The sequence below is a fragment of the Gossypium hirsutum genome, chromosome D09, assembly GCF_007990345.1.
Source record: "Gossypium hirsutum isolate 1008001.06 chromosome D09, Gossypium_hirsutum_v2.1, whole genome shotgun sequence".
Lineage (NCBI taxonomy): Eukaryota > Viridiplantae > Streptophyta > Magnoliopsida > Malvales > Malvaceae > Gossypium > Gossypium hirsutum.
This window is the reverse complement of record NC_053445.1, coordinates 5,485,063-5,502,630: the sequence shown is the minus strand read 5'-3', so window position 1 is coordinate 5,502,630 and position 17,568 is coordinate 5,485,063. Positions and strand designations below refer to the sequence as shown.

The 17,568-nt window shown below is 28.8% G+C and overlaps 2 protein-coding genes across 2 annotated transcripts; both read left to right on the top strand.

The window, feature by feature from the left end:
* Window positions 1–8,686: 8,686 nt before the first annotated feature.
* Window positions 8,687–9,651, top strand: LOC107892804 (wall-associated receptor kinase-like 17). The gene has a single exon (XM_016817853.2). It carries the CDS (start codon window positions 8,744–8,746, stop codon window positions 9,485–9,487), a length of 744 nt encoding a protein of 247 aa, XP_016673342.1. The 5' UTR covers window positions 8,687–8,743; the 3' UTR covers window positions 9,488–9,651.
* Window positions 9,652–13,155: 3,504 nt separating this feature from the next.
* Window positions 13,156–14,874, top strand: LOC107892402 (wall-associated receptor kinase-like 2). The gene is made up of 2 exons (XM_016817492.1): window positions 13,156–13,333; window positions 13,613–14,874. Exons 1-2 carry the CDS (start codon window positions 13,156–13,158, stop codon window positions 14,812–14,814), a joined length of 1,380 nt encoding a protein of 459 aa, XP_016672981.1. The 3' UTR covers window positions 14,815–14,874.
* Window positions 14,875–17,568: the final 2,694 nt, after the last annotated feature.

Genomic DNA, 17,568 nt, shown 5'->3' with positions numbered 1-17,568 from the left:
TTGTAAGTGTGTTTATGACTCGTTCAAGTTTGGGTTGTGTATTTGTGGGTTATAACTTAATTGTTCATTTATGTAATGAATAAATTTGAGTTTATTGTTGCTATCATAACTTAGTATTGAATGCAAGTATAACCAACTCTGAATTTGTTCAACTGGAAATGTGAATGTTAGTTTCTGTAAGTTTGTTTGTGTAATGTGTGCAATACTACATTAGCATGAAAATTTTGGGATTTGCTTATGGAAAGATAGAAGACTGATTGGCAATTTAACTGCAATACTTCTGTACAACGGTTTACCACACAACTTTACATATGTCAGCTCAGTTGCATATTATTATTTGAGTGACTCAGTTCCACATATAGGGTGTGGAAGGTGGACGGGCCTACTACGGTCCAATATGGTGTACAGGATGGCTGGGTCCAACATGTCCCTATTGTGGTGTGCAGGGGGGACGAAATGGTGTTCGGATGGTTGGGGTGGGTTTTTGACTCATTACATTCGTTATGCATCTGAATATATATCTGATTATGTGAGCATTGGGATATTGGTGATATCGTTAATTTAATATAATAAGTGTGTTAATTAATATGTGTTTTGGTATGCTTTGAATACATTTTTGTATACTGGATTACCGCTTTGAGATTTCCGTAAGTAATTTATATATATACTTGTCTGGAATATTTATTGTGTCACTCCGTCTTTTGTCATCTGTTTTATTTTTCGGGTTCATACTGAGCTCACGTAGCTTACCTCATTGTAGTGTTCTTCCTTTCAGGTGCTTTTCATGTTCGAAAGTTGGACTCGGCATGCCAGAGGTCTCGTGATGATAAGTGTTTGGTTTGGTTTAAATGATGCTACTTAAATTTCAGTCGTTATTTTCAAATGGTTTGTAGGAAAGATTATAAAAATTGTGGTATGGGGTTGAGTTTGGATTTTCGATCAACTAGATGTTACGGTTTTAAACAATTTATAAGTTTCGTTATATCACAGGTTTTGAATTATGGTTTGTGATTGACAAAATTTGATGCTTTTGGAACTATCAAGGAATTCCATTTGGTTTATTTCCGACTTGCGTTTAATGCCAATTAAACTTTGTTTCAAAATTTAACTAAGTGTTAACTAACTTTCTAAAAATTATGGCAAGATAGTTTAGCAAAGGATTTTCTATGTTTATAATAGAGTTTTTATTTTCGCCACTTTAGGTGGCCAATGTAACCTCCGAGATTCGGTCTAAACTTTTAGGTCAGGTTTTAGAGTGTTACAGTTCAAGTATTTATTAGCAGATATTTTATGCCTCAAATAATTATTAGAAGAAATCTCAGAAATGTTTCAGTCTCTATCTTAATATGGTTTTAATCGTTTCAGAGTTTCCTAAACTAAAGTATTTTTGAGTGAGGAGTACTTATAGAATCGGTTCCAAAGACTCGGTATTTCACAAAATTCCTTTTCAGATTCATACAAAAATAAACTATATTTAAAAAATGGTTTTCTCGAAAACAATTTTGAACCCAAAATTTCACAGCCAGAGTTTTGCAACCTGGCTTTAATACTACTAAATGTAACATTTCAAACCCGACCTAGATGTTATGACTAAATCTGAGAATGCTACGTAAAAGAAATAGTTGTAAATCTAGTTCCCGATTATTTTGGAAATCATCATAAACTTTTGTTACTTAAGAACCCATTTTATAGGAAAACATATTTAATTTAACAATTAAATTGGGAACGTTGGTTTTTATATTTGCTAAATAAAAAGAATACTTTGCAAATTCTTAAAACATTAAATTTTTAAGAAACTCAGCTGTTAATCTGAAACCCATTGTTTGCAGAAAAACAAACCTTGTCAATAAAACATTTAAGCGGTGACTGCGAAAAACGAAATTAAAGTCCAAAACCCAAAACCACAAAAATTTCCAGACAGTTCGAAATTTACAAAACTCTTAAACCAAAATTTAAATAAATTAAATTTATGAAAATATAGTTATGATCGAGCTCCCGTCGCACCGACCCACCTAAGTCTAAGGGTTACCTGAAAGTGATAAACAAACAAAAAGTGAGTTTTCATAACTCAGCGTGTAACTTTAAAGAAAATAGAATTACAGTTTTAATTTTCAGATTCATTCCAAAATTATTTTGACACAAAAATATATTTTATTTTAAATCAGATAGGCGTATGAACAAAAATGATTGAATTGAGATTTAGACCCAAGACCCTAACATATAACTAGAGCCTCTAACCATTGAAATAAATACTTGCTAATGATAGAATCTAACAACTATGACCACTAAAATTTTTGGGCATTACAATTATAATATTTTATGATGAAAATTAATTAATTTCATGTATTTTCAAATTACTTTTCATCATACAAATATATAATTTTTTTTATATGCTATCAATAAGTGTTGAGAGTAGTGGTAAAGTCTTTTGCAATTTGAAAGAGAGAGCACATGCTCAAATCTTGGAGATGATCTGTTGGAAGAGGTTAGGCCCGTTCTTTTATGTTATATAAATTTTTTATTTGATTAATAAGTTATATAAATTTTTACAATTATAATTATAAAATTTATTTATATATTTCATTATAAAATTTTTTGTATGTTACATGTCAATTACAATATTTTTTACTCTTGTATTTAAATTATTTATTTCTATGAAGTACTCATCTTTTGTAACACCCCTAACCCATATCCGTCATTGAAACAAGGTCACGGAGCATTACCGAAACTTACGAATCAAATACAGACATTTCATTTCATTTAGCACCCATGTCAGAAATCAAATCAAAACCAATCATATTGTCCCTCACTTGAGCCCTCGAAGTCCAAACTACACATTAGAAACAAATCGGGACTAAACGGAGAGCTTAGAGAATTTTTTGCGAAACTTTAAAAATTTTGCCTAGGTGCAGGGGACTCATGCCCCTATGGCCAGGCCGTGTGGGCATTCGAAGTAAGGCACACGACCGTGTCCCATCCCGTGACCAATTTAGGGTTCTCTCTAATTTGGGTCACACGACCAAGCCATATGGCCGTGTACTAGGCTGTGTGAATATTTTGAGCATTCTGTTTCTCAATTTTTAAGATGCAGGGGACACACGGCCAAACTACACGCCTATGTGCTAGGTCGTGTATCACACACGGCTGAGACACATGCCCCATGTGAACGAAAATAGGTCATTTCTAAGGCCACTTTTCTCACCCAATTTGTCTTCCACCTCCATTAACACTTTAACACTTTCACCAACCAATACAATACATACCATAACACCCTATATGCCTAAGTATTCAATCTTACCTAAATGACCATATAAACATATATATGCATATTTCTCCAATCATATTATTTCAAACCATTCATCAACATACTCATAAATTATCCATTCATAATCATATCAACACAACAAACATGATAAGCCACACATATATACATATCAAATATATCTAACTCAAGCCATTCCAATGTCTATTTACGACAAAATACTTTTAAGCCAACATTGGCCAAATTACCCTATACATGTCATTATAACTAAAAGTAATTTGCTATTTATACCAAAATGAGCCGAAGGATGGTGTGATGTTGCTCCAACAAGCTTCCAACCAAATTAAGCTTCCAAATTACTATAAAACAGAGGAAATGAAACAGGGTAAGCACTTAATACTTAGTAAGTTTGTATAACGGAAATTAACTTACCATTTATTTATATTTAAGGTAAGTATACAAAATACATCCAAAGAAATTTGGCTAATAGCCTAAACACATAACCTCATCAAACATGCTAGTCATGTATTTCACATGAATACCAAGAAACATGTATAAGCTCATCAAATATCAAATTTCCATGTGTTTTATGTATATACAAGTAATGATTCATTTCGAACTCATATTTTCTCATGTCAGGATTTTTCCCATTGAATCATTTAAAATTTCGATGGATACACAGGTAGTACATGCACAAAGTGTACAAAACTGTAATTCGTCAATTCATATTCAGGAATGCTCATACGAGCACATAAGCGGGAAGCTCTATCGAGCCATATAATGGGAAGCTCAAAAGAGCTAGTTATCGAGAAGCTCTGAAGAGCTAATTATCGAGAAGCTCATAAGAGCCATAACGGGAAGCTCGCAAGAACCAGATAACAGGAAGCTCTGGAGAGCCATATATTGGGACGCTCATAAGAGCTGTGGTGTATCCAAAACACATGCAGGATCACAATCAATCGAGATGCTCCGAAGAGCTATTAACAGAAAGCTCGTGAGAGCCAAATATTGGGACACTCGTAAGAGCTATGGTGTGTCTGTAACACATGCAGGATCACAGCCAATTGGGAACCCCGTATCCATCGAATTTCATTTATTCAAATGAGACTTAATACTTGTCGGTCATTGTTGGTTATGTGATTAATAAATACACGTAGCAATTTATACGAATTTCATACTTGGCAATTACACCATCCACATACACAACATTTAATTCAAACATATAGATATACAATTTAGTTACACAAACTTACCTTGACAATTGCACGTTTCTTTGTTGTCTACTAATCCGATACTTTTTCTTTTCCACGATCTAAATTCGTATTTGATCTATTCGGATCTATACGAATGAATTTAACATCAATTTAATAAAATTTGCATTTAATAAAATTTACTTTTAATTAATTCTAATTTCGTCCCTAGGCTCGGAAAATAAAATTTATGCAATTTAATCCTTATTCCAAACCTAATCGATTTTTACATGTAACATTATCAACCAATGTATTTCACAAAATTTAGAATTTTTCTATAACTTTTACATCTTTTCAATTTAGTCCCTAAATCATAATTTCATCAAATTTCTCTTTACAAAAGTTGTTTATCTATCAACAACATTTCATTTTCTACCATAAAACTTCATAATTCATACATACTCATCCATGGCAAAACCCTAATACTTTGATAACTCTACAAATTAATTCCCGAGATAGCTAGATTAAGCTATTACAATCTCGAAAATATAACAATCATAAAAAACGGGTTAAGAATACTTACCTAATTAAGCAAAATAAGTTGGCTTGAGCTTAGGTTTCCATGGCTAAGGTTTCCATCTTTTTAATTTAGGAAAGATGATAATATGATGATATTTTATTTTATTTTATTATTTATCATCTTTTTATCTTTTACTTTCCAATTTAGTCCTTTTCTTTATTAAATTTTCTAATGATGACTAACCATACTTATTACTAACTCCTCTTAATGGTCTATTTTCCATATAAGGACCTCAAACTTTGAATTCCATAGTTATTTGATACATATAGCTACTAGAACTCAACTTTTACATTTTATGCAATTTGGTCCTTTTCATCTAATTAGACATGCAACTGATAAAATTTCTTTACGAATTTTTCATGCGATATTTCAATCACAATGTAGACCATGAAATAATATTAAAATAATTTTTCTTCCGGACTCGGATTTGTGGTCCCGAAACTACTATTCCGACTTCACGAAAAATGAGTTGTTATATTTTTATGTAATTATTATTATTATTATTATTATTATTATTATTATTATTATACACTATAGCAATATGATATTACAAAAAAACGGAAATAAATTTTATGTGGTATAACTTATAAACTGTCATTTGTCATAATAAAAATCTACCACGTATAGCTGTTAACTATATTAAAAAAATTAATTCAAGGCAATTTTCTTGTAAAAGTGTAGCAACAGAATTGGAATAAATATTTTTATATATTTTGTTAAAATACCCAGCATCCTCCTCATTATAATTTTTAATTTTATTTAATATAAAACCTAAAATGGACACCACGTAATTATTAAATACGAGATAACACAATATTAACAATACATGTTACTTTAAAAAATACATTGCTGCTATATTTAATTCATTCATTAATTTTAAAAACATTTATATTTATTGTTCACAACATCGATGCATTTGGACTTATTTTATTTTCAGCATATTATTATACGATATATACTAATACAAGATTATACATGTATAAATGTACTTTATTTTTACATTAATTTTTCGCGTGATATGTAGCTCCAAATCTAAATTGAAATATGCATGGATATGTAAATATACAATAAAAATACAAAATTAAGGTTAAGTATAATTTGACCTATAATTAAGTTAAATAAACTATTAGAAATACGAATTATAAGGAAAATAGACACTAGTATATATATTTAATAATTTTTTAAACTTAAAATATATTTTTAAAAATTAACTTTTAATGTTAACAATATTTGAAACTTAGAATATATTATAAAAACATGACCATATTAATACACAAAAATAACTAGTGAATCGCATGCAAATCCAAATTAGTTGTTTACTAACACATTATATACTATTCATTTAAAGTTACCTATCTTTAAAATTATGAAATTTATTAATACGTTAGTTTATCCAAATGAGGTGCATTGCACATTTTACGGGGCCAGATACTTGCTGTACTGATTAGTTTGTAGAGGGTAGTGGTATAATCGAGCCGAGTTTAAATATTAGATTTAAATTTTGAAACTTGATACTTAATTTGAGTTTAATTGAACATTTGTTTTTAAGTTCGAGCTCACTTGAGATATAACTGGGCTACTTGAATTCGAGCTCGATTAAACTCGTTTATCAATTTTTGTACTTTAGCTTAGCTCGATAATTAAGGGAAATTATGTAACTTAATAATATAAAAAATATGAAAAGCTTGTTGAGACTCGCAAGCTATTTAAGTCAAGTATTACTAAGCTCGAATTTGACTTGATCGATAGCTTGAGCTCAGTTTAATAATTACCGAGTTGAATACGAATTTTTTTCAGAATCAAACTCAAGTAATCTTGCAAGCATTAGAATCTCATTTACACCCCTAATAGAGAGGGGACCGAGAAGGACAAAAAGAAAGGATTGTTAGTAAATAAGGCTCTTTTACTTGTGAAACATAATATAATATGATATAATTTATGGATAAAGTAAATTAGTTGTCACCCAACTTAGAAAATTTACAAAATAATCACTTAACTATTTAATTTTGTTTTTATTTGATCACCTAACTATTTTAAATTTTTTTAGTGTTTCTATTTTTATATTAATTAATTGGTGACCAAAAAATAAAATTAAATAATTAAATAATTATTTTATAACTTTTAATAATTAAGTAATAAGCAAAAATTTATAACAATTGAATACAGTAACTATACTTTATCCATAATATAGTCACTTGTTTCCGTGTTGGCCGAGTAGTCCATGAAAACGGCTGAAACATTAAAAGTGATGTCTGTACTATTAATGAAATGCATTGTAAGATGTGGAGTATATTATTAAATATTTAATATTCTTGTCTCTGGAGTTTCATTTGTTTATTAGGATATTTGTAATTTGAATGGATTGATGGTAAGAGATCAATTCAATGATTATTAAATTAAAATTTTTTTAGTCGAAATTAAATAATTTTATAAGTATTAATATCTCATTTATACTTTTAGAGGGGATCCAGAAGGATAAAAAATTTAACTCTTAGTAAATAAGATTCTTTTATATGTGAAATATAATATAATATATGAAGAAAGTAAATTAATTGTCACGATTATTTATTTATTTATTCAATGTGAAAAGTTACATTATTTAATTTTATTTTTGTTTAGTCACATCATTATCTTAAATTTTTAGATGTTTCTATTTTTACGTTGGTCAATTGATAACAAATAAAATAAAATAAAATTGAACAATTAAATGACCATTTTATAACTTTTTATAATTGAATGATAAAAATATTAATAATTAAATTAATAATTTATAAATTTTTATAATTAAGTCACTGAAAAATACAATTCATAATATATTCACATCTTGCGGACCAAATGGTGTTGGGCAACTACAGTCCATAAAAACAGCTCAAACATTAAAAATGATGAGCTATAAGTATGAGTACCTTTGTTTTTACTATAAATTATATATTATGGTATCAGATTAATGTTTAATGGTCCCATTTAAATGCATTGTAACATGTGCAGTATATTGTTTTTTTTTAGGAAATGTGCAGTATATTATTAAATATTTAAGATTTGGAGTTTCATTTATAAAGTGTAATTTATATAATATCTATAATTTGATACAAGTGTTGGAAATTATTAAATTTTATTTAATTTTTTAATCTTTACTTTCAAATTTCATTTTAAAAATAATTTTAATACACTTGCCAGGAAATGATTGGAGGGATACAAAATGAAACGGCACATTGACGGTTGGTTGTATTTCTTGATTGGGGTAGTAAAGGAATATAATTTAGCGGTAGAATATTATACGCGGAAATTATTAAATCGAATTTAATATGAATATTTTTATTTTGTCTTATTTTCGTCATGATCGAATAAAGATGGATTAAAGGCTCGTTGGAATGACGTAGTGGGTAGAAATGAATATATTTATAAGAGAGAACTCCAGATAAATATAAAAACACATAAAATATATTAAAACATGAAGTTAAAAGAACTTTTAAATAAATAAAGATATTTTTATCATATTACTAAATTTAGACGTAAAATATTATAATTTATTTTGACATAGTGGTGCTAATTTTAAAAAGAAAAGAAAAACAGTAGTGGGGCTACTTTAAGAAATATAATTTACAATCTCGTGGTGCTACTTAACCCTGCTTTTGTTTCTTTAAAACCTGACTTCTACACTAACCCTATCTAAATCTTCATTCATTTCCCTCGAGCAAAATAACAACGCCAATGGGTTTTCACTTACCGCTTTACTTCCTCTTCCTCTTCCTGTTATGCCCAATTTTACAAGCAGCAGAATTTCAAGAACCTACCTGTGGTAAAGAAGTATGTGGAAATATTACAATTCCATCCCCTTTTGGAATCCACAGCAGATGCTATACTCAACCTTCGTTTAGTGTAACTTGCAACCAAACCCTCAATGGGGACAAGCCTTTCATAAACGTAAATGGCATCGATCTGGAGGTACTTGGAAAAGCCATATTTTCAAACGCCATTCTCATCAGCTATCCAGTTACTTACAGTACTAATTGTGATCGTATAAACAAGCCTAGTGTGAGGGTCAATCTCTCAGGGACTCCATTTTTCTTCTCAAGTGATATGAATTATTTCGGGTCAGTAGGATGCGGAAATTGGGCTACTATTTTACGTAGCGAAGCTGATTCACTTGGCGGCTGCAGTCAACCAAGGTGTGACGATGGTGCTTCTGAATCTGGCTGCTTTACTGAACTGACTGCAAATCTCACTTCCTATACCGTAAAAATGAGAGCCATGTATCCTGACAGCAAAGGATGCGCATCTGCTTTCATCTTTAGCAAGTACTCTTTCCGTGATGCTTACCCATTACCCAGTGGCATCAATAAAGGAACCACGCATGTTCCCGCCGTGCTCAACTGGAATTCCAGCTATTGCGGTGAAGGAGGCCAGTCACGCGCTGTCATTTCAATTGCTTGGCTTTCATTTTTCTTCTTTTAATTCAGTTAAATTAATACTTAAAATGAGATTAAATTAATTTTTTAGAGGAGTTTAAAAATGTAAATTTACGTATTTATTCAAGGGTTAAAGTGTTTATGTTAAATTATTATTTCTTTTGAGAGAGGCAGAAAGGTGTAGTTTACTAATTTGTTGGACTAAGGACACCGCTGGCTTCATGTTCGTTTTATCCATTTTTATTTTTTATTACATTTTATTATGTTTCCATTCATTTCATGATTTACACAATTTTGTTTTAAATGAAGTCCATTTATTTTGAAAATTGAATCATTAGTTCCATAAAAAAAATTTGAAATGATCATAAGTTGAATTATACATTAGTATAAGAATTTAATATTTAGAATATTATTATGTAGAAAGAGAAAACCCACGATAAATATCTTCGGAATTTTTTTTTTTAGAAAAAGGGAGTATTTTTAAGTTTAAGGTGTAAAAAGTAATTAAAACTTTTTAAAGAAAAGCAATTAAGCTTTTAAGCTATCAAAATGGATCAAAAAAGTCATTTGACAGTTAACTTTAATCGTTTATCATTAAAGTTAATAACCCCTAATTTCTTTTTCTTTTTTCAGTTAAAGCTATGATGTGTCACAACATGACGTGGCATGTGGTAAAAAATAATAAAAATAAAAATCAATAAAAGAAATAAAAATTATTAAAATTTAATAGCTATAAAATCAAGATACAATAGTTTTTATAATTTTGTAAAAATTTTATATTTCTTTACATTTTTATAATTTTCTTACGACTTTATAAAATTATATGATTTTTCTATATTTCTATATATTTGATAAATTTTTAATTATTTTTATAAAATTTTACAATTTTTTTACAATTTATTTTTCTAATTTTTAATAACTTTTAAATATTTTTATTAAAATTTAATAATTTTTATATCTTTAATTGATTTTTATTTTTTTATCATTCTTTGTCACATATCACTCTATGGTTATGACACATGGTAGTTTTAACTGAAAAAAAAAAACTAGGGGCAGATAACTTTAATGGTTAAAAGACCTTTTTGATGCATTTTGACAATTCAAGTATTTAATTGAGTACAAAAAACAAAAATAGAAACTTAATTACTTTTTTTTAAAGTTTGAGGGCTTTTTACACCCTTAAACATATTTTTAATTAGAAATATTGTATGACATCAAATTCAACCATAAAATTTATATTGATAATAAGAAAGTTTTATTGAATTTAATGTGACAAATAACACATAAACTTAATTAAAAAATTTAGTTAAGAGTAACACTTTTCATATGTAGCTTCGATGATTATATATTTTTTGTTTTTTGAATGACACGTTGCTTTTATTTTCTACAAATATTAGATGTATATACATTTAGTAGATTTTGCAATTTACTTCCTTTTTGCTAAGCCTGAAGGCTGCCTATCTATCAACTTCTACAAGGTAGAGTCATGTGGGAATGTTACTTTTAACTACCCCTTTAGAGTGAAGGGCCGATATGATCCCAAAGACTGGTTTAAAGTAATTTGCGACAAAACCACCAATGGAAAAAAAGGGCCTTTCTTAAATATAAGTGGCACGAATCTAAAAATACTAGCCTTTGATTTTCTTTACGGTACTGTCACAATCAACCATCCAATAACTTACTTTAACTGTCAAAAAAACCATTATAATGGGATGAGTCTCAATCTAACAGGCACCCCTTTTTACTACTCAGATTCCTACAACAAATTTTGGTCTTCAGGTTGCGGTAATATGGTTACTGTTTTCAACAAAACATATAATCTTATAGGTGGATGTTTGCAACCAAGCTGTAGGATTAATAATGAGACTTCCTCTACTAATGGTTGTCTTGTTAAGATTCCTCAGGGTCTCAATTCATTCTACGTAAACATGAGTAGTAGTGATTATAGGAGAAAAAGATCATGCGGGTGACTATGATTTGAAGTTTGGTATAATTAACAAGGCCTATGTCCCAACACGGCTGCAATGGGGCACACCAATATTAGGAGAGTGCCATTTGAATGATAGCTCGAACACTTATTGTACATCCGATGGTCAATATTGTTGGTCGATGTTGAGCTCTAAACATCTATGTGTATGCTACAGCGAAGATTTCGGTTATTCGAGTTCATGCCAAGGTACGAATTATTTTTTTTTTTTGGAACTTTTTTTTCTTATATCTATATTACCTTTGCTTATAGGTATATTTCAATCGAAAAATTATTAAAATATTTTATATACAAATTAAGTTATATTATTTTAAGGGTATTCTATTTTTTTATATTTTTTATATAAAATTCATAATAAATCTAACATTGTGACATTTGAATCTTTCACACAACAAATTTTAAAATTAAACTTTATCATTACGATTCATTTGATTCTTATATAAGCTTTAATTCAATATGTTTATTACATAATGTTTTCCGCTCACATCATGGGTGTGCCTTAAAATAGTACTATTCTCTAATAGGTTAATTGATTTGGTGTCACCCATCAATAGAGTCTCAACTCGATTGAGAAATTATGAAAATCTTTTACTTTTATGCAAGAACAAATAACAAATATTATTATGAGAGTATTTTTGTTATTTTATAATTTATGTAAAATCTAGAAAAATGAGTGTAATGAAATTTGAACCAAGGCACCATGATAGCTAATATCTTAACTTTACCATTTCAATCAAACTCCTATTTTTTATATCATTTTTTAATAAATAAATTGTTACATAATTTTTTTAAAACAACTTCAATTTTACACTCTTTCATATCTCTTTATACGATTAATATTTTAACAATCCAACCGTTGAATTTGTTAATATAATTGTACTTGTCATGCGTGTAAATTTTCAAACCCATCCGATATCTCTATCATATTGCTCTACAATACTCGATATATTCATAGACTGAATATTTTTTTACATAAAACAAAGGTTGGCAAATTTTAATTTACATCAAATTTGACATGCACGATCTATATGAATAAAATATTAAATTCAATGAATGAATTTTCAAAATATTAACCGTCGATATATATATATTAAAAAATTATCCATCCCTCTTAAACAAAACTACTATACTTATTTGTTTTATGTTTTTGATAATTGTATTTAACTTTCTCATTTAATCACATTTCAACTAGTTTTAACTGTTACAATAATTAAGAGTAATGCTAATTCAACTAAATCTCAATCAACTAAATAATGGTTCTACATACATATTGGAATACTCCTAAACATAATTTGAACCAACAAAAAGGAAAATGAAATTAGATATCAAAATAACTTCTATTTTGGCTTGCATTACTAAATTAATATCCATTGAATTATATGAATGAATATACTTAATCAAATTAATCCATCTACTATTTAAAAAAATTAAATAAGGCTAAATTGGAATATACTTAATATTTACTATTTAAAAATTCATTTACTTTTTAATAGAGTTAATTATGTTTAAAGTTTTTATGGTTTGTAAATGAAACATGTTGTTTGAAATTGAAAAAATAATTTTCAATATATTTTTATGTAGTAAATGTTAATAATGTTATAATTTAAACTTTTTTTATTCTTTTTAATAATATAAAAACTAATTTGATCAAATCCATATAATAGAAAGACCTTTCAAATACTTTAACCGAATTATATGATTCTAATCTCTTTTTATTCAATTCATAAATGACAGATGAGAAATGTGAGAATTATAAGTATTGCAGCATGCTTTGTTTGAATACCCCTAGTAACTATTGCTCCTCAAAGTCTTGCCCTCCTCATTATGAATTCAATAGTACGGGATTTCGTTGCGAGCGCAAAATACAGACTCAAAATAAGCATATCTTGACAAGCATTATTGTAGGTACGTATTCGTTTTTACAGTGGAATCATTATGGTTATTGAATTATGTTAGTTTAAGCAATAATATATTTACTTTTGAATGTGTGATGCAGTAATAGTTATTTATCATTAAATTTGTAAAAGTTCAATATCAAAACAATGGATGGTGCAATAAGGCTCACTCATTGTTCATTGGGCTATCAAATATGAATAAAACTTTATCGAAACATTTTCATGGTTTTTTAACATGTACTTTATTTTTCAAATTTACCTTTTAACTATGTTTCTTATATCTATGTAGGTTGCAGCACTAGTGTTGGGACACTATTTCTACTACTCGCAACATGGAGTGTGTACAAAGTCCTCAAAAGAAAACAAAAAATCATGCTGAAGCAGAAATACTTCAAAAGGAATGGAGGTTTGTTACTGCAACAACATTTATCTAGCAATGAAGGTAATGTTGAAAAAATTAAGTTGTTTACTTCAAAAGAGATGACAAAGGCGACTGATTCTTATAATGAAAACCGAATCCTTGGTCAAGGAGGTCAAGGGACTGTTTATAAAGGAATGCTAATAGATGGAAGCATTGTGGCTATTAAGAAATCCAAAATGGTGGAAGGAAAAAAATTTGATGAAAAGAAGGTTGAACAGTTCATTAACGAGGTGATCATTTTATCTCAAATTAATCACAGGAACGTGGTTAAGCTTTTAGGGTGTTGTTTAGAGGCTGAAGTTCCTCTATTGGTGTATGAGTTCATCCCAAATGGTACATTATACGATCTCATTCATAACCAAAATGAAGAATTACCATTGACATGGGAAATGTGTTTACGAATTGCAATTGAAATTGCCAATGCCTTGTTCTATTTGCATTCAGCTGCTTCTGCTCCTATTTATCATCGAGACATCAAATCTAGTAACATACTTTTGGATGGTAAATATAGGGCAAAAGTATCAGATTTTGGAACTTCAAGATCAGTTGCACTTGAACAAACTCATCTAACCACTAGGGTGCAAGGAACTTTTGGATACATGGATCCCGAATATTTTCGATCAAGTCAATTTACAGAGAAGAGTGACGTTTATAGCTTTGGAGTTGTTCTTATTGAGCTTTTAACAGGACAAAAACCCATCTCCGAGGAACAATCAGAGCCAGTGAGAAGCTTGGTATCTTATTTTTTGGATTCAATGCAAGAGAATTCCTTATTTAACATTCTCGATCCAATGGTAGTAAAGGATGGTCCAGAACAGGAGATTATAGTAGTGGCTCTGCTAGCAAAAAGATGCTTGAATCTTAATGGAAAGAAAAGACCCACCATGAAACAAGTAGCAATGGAGCTGGAGTTGATTAAAGCTTCAGGTGGAAATGTTATTGAAGACCATGGTGATGAAGAATATGAAATAGATGACATAATCCATTCATGGGAGACCAATCCTAGTAGTCCAATGTCTAGGACAATTACAACCAACAGTGAAACTTTTCCATTAAATTCATCTTTCTAGTTTCCAACACTCCTGAAACTATTTCTCTTGATAGATAGCCTTTAGCTTCTCTATTTGTCACATTGGTGGAGTCTTGTGGTTGCCCAAGAATTCATACTTGTTTCACTCAATGTTATTTGACCTCTTGAAGGTATTTATTATACAAGTTCTGGATATGTGTTTTTTTTCCCTTTTGCTAAGTCGATGAATTCATTAATAAAAAAGGCCTCCAAAAAAGGGATACCGTAAATCAAAAGAAAGGTAACCCTAATTATCCACATCTCGTTTTGCTCTTCTTCATCCTTCTTTTGTTGAACTTCTTCTTCAGATATCTGAAGATACCCTTATCGCCATTTTTCTCCGATGCCATTACTACTCTATCAACAACTCTCGAACCTTCAATTTCAACTCCTGTCGGGACCCCTCTGATTGATCATATTCTTTTTCAGATTTTCCCTACAAATAAACAAACTATTTGAAACATACGAAAACACAAATCCAATCAAGCCTGCATATTGACAGATAATTGAGCATCCATTACTTCCATCATATATATATATATATAGAATTGTGTAACATTAACCAAAAAAAAATTAAGAAATATATATATTTATTATAAGTTAATATATTTTAATTATATCCAATAATTTAAATAAAAATGTTATTTTATGTTAATTAATGCAATTAAAAATAAAATCTTTTAAAAATTAATTAAATATTAAATGCACAAAATCACACGCAATACCTGTAACATTAAAAGCTAGTAATAATTAAATACTAGAGTTGTAAACTACTTGGATTTAGCTTAAATAAGCTTGGTTATCTTTAAGTTGAAGAATCCAAATTAAATTGGAGCAAATTAAATTTGAACATCTTAATACATAATTTCAAAAAGTTTACAATTCAAGTTGAATATTATATTAATGTTTTTAAAATTGGATCAATGATCGAACCAACCAAACTGTCGATTTAGAGTCTATTCGGTTTAAATCAAGTAAATTATTAAAAATTATAAAAAAATGTTAATAATTATAAAATACATTTCAATCGATTCAACTGTTTTTAGCACAGTTTGTAGAGCACCTAATTTTACCTTTTTGGATTGGTATCTCAATCGATTACCAATCCAATCGGATAGTTGCATTATAAATTTTTTTACCATTGATTTTATAAAATATTTTTTGAACCATTTAACATTATATAAATTTTACTTTTAATGAATTATAAACATGGACATATAAACGCTTCATGAAATCAATAAATAAATGATAAATTTACTATCGATTTTAAAAAATAATTTATGCTATGGAAAAGCCCAAGACCGGTCTTCCTAATGGGCCAAATGAGGGAATAGTATCAAATTCATGTGTAAAGTGAATGACAAATTACAACAAATATAATTACATATTCAACTTACAACAAAAACCTTAAAGCCAAACCCTAAAGTAGATAGAGTCTCGAAACTAGAGTTCGTGGTGGAGTCGCTAAGTTGTTATAACATGTTAGGGATGAACCTAACAAGTTAGACACAAAAAACTAAAAAGTGAAGTTATCATTAACTAATTTGAGCTTGGTCGGTTAGTCACCTATCACCCAAAGTTTTAAGGCTAATCCTAAAACAAATCAAAGGGAAAATATTCAAACTAAGGCATGATCTTATAATCAAATATGGGTTCTAAAATACAATTATGTATAGAAAAGGTAAAAACATTCTTACAACACCTGTTCGATTACAAGGCTTAATGTTTAAGGTTTTAAAATTCTAGTCTTGACTCCGAATAAACTTAATAAAAAGGAAAGAAGATGTCTAAATATATAATACTAAATGAAATTCGAAATTGTACAATTATTGTCTAAATTTCAAGGTTAACTAAATAAAAACTGTAAAATTCTAAAAATAAGCGGAATTGAACTTAAAATTATAGGATTTTAAAATCTAACATTAAGAACTTAAAAATTCTAAAATTTAGAAAAATGAAATTTGACAACCTATAAATTGAAAGACCTTTGAATCCAAATTTTAGACTAAAATCAAATTAAATCTATTAAAAACCAAAAATCTAAAATGTAGGGGATAATTTTTATAAATATGCTGAAAAAAGAAATTAAGAAAGTGTGCCATTTTTTTTAAATTTATTGATCTGTATTGTTTTTGGAGAGAAAAAAAACGTACCTTGTAGGATGCATTTTCTTTCAACAGTAACTATTCCAATTGTAACTTTTTCAACGACTAAAAGGAGTCCAACAACCATAATTTTTCCTTTATAAACCCCCTCTAAACTTGGTTCTTTTTAACTCAATACTCAATCCTCAATCCTAAATTCTCAATCCTCAATTTTCATTTCTCAATTCTCATTTCTCAATCCTCAATCCTCAATCCCCAATCCTCAATTCTTAATTCTCATTTCTCAATTAATTTTTTAATTATTTTTCTGAATTCTATTCTCTTCGATTTTATTTTATTCCTTAAAATTTTTAAATAGTAAATCAACTTATTTGTTTGGATGACAAGCATATCTCCGGCATTAACAAATAGTAAGAAATAATTATTTAATTATTTAATTTTAAGTAGTTAATTATTATGATGTTGAGACTATAATTTTTTTTATGTTTATATACTCAACCGAAAGATCGGATGTTGGAGACGTACATAAACAATTTAAGCGAAGGTGTATCGAGTGTCATTTATGGACACTTGCAAGATGTATGATTTTTATACGTAGCTTGCATGCTCGAAAGGAATAAATTGGACTCCCCACTTATCAATGCTTTGGT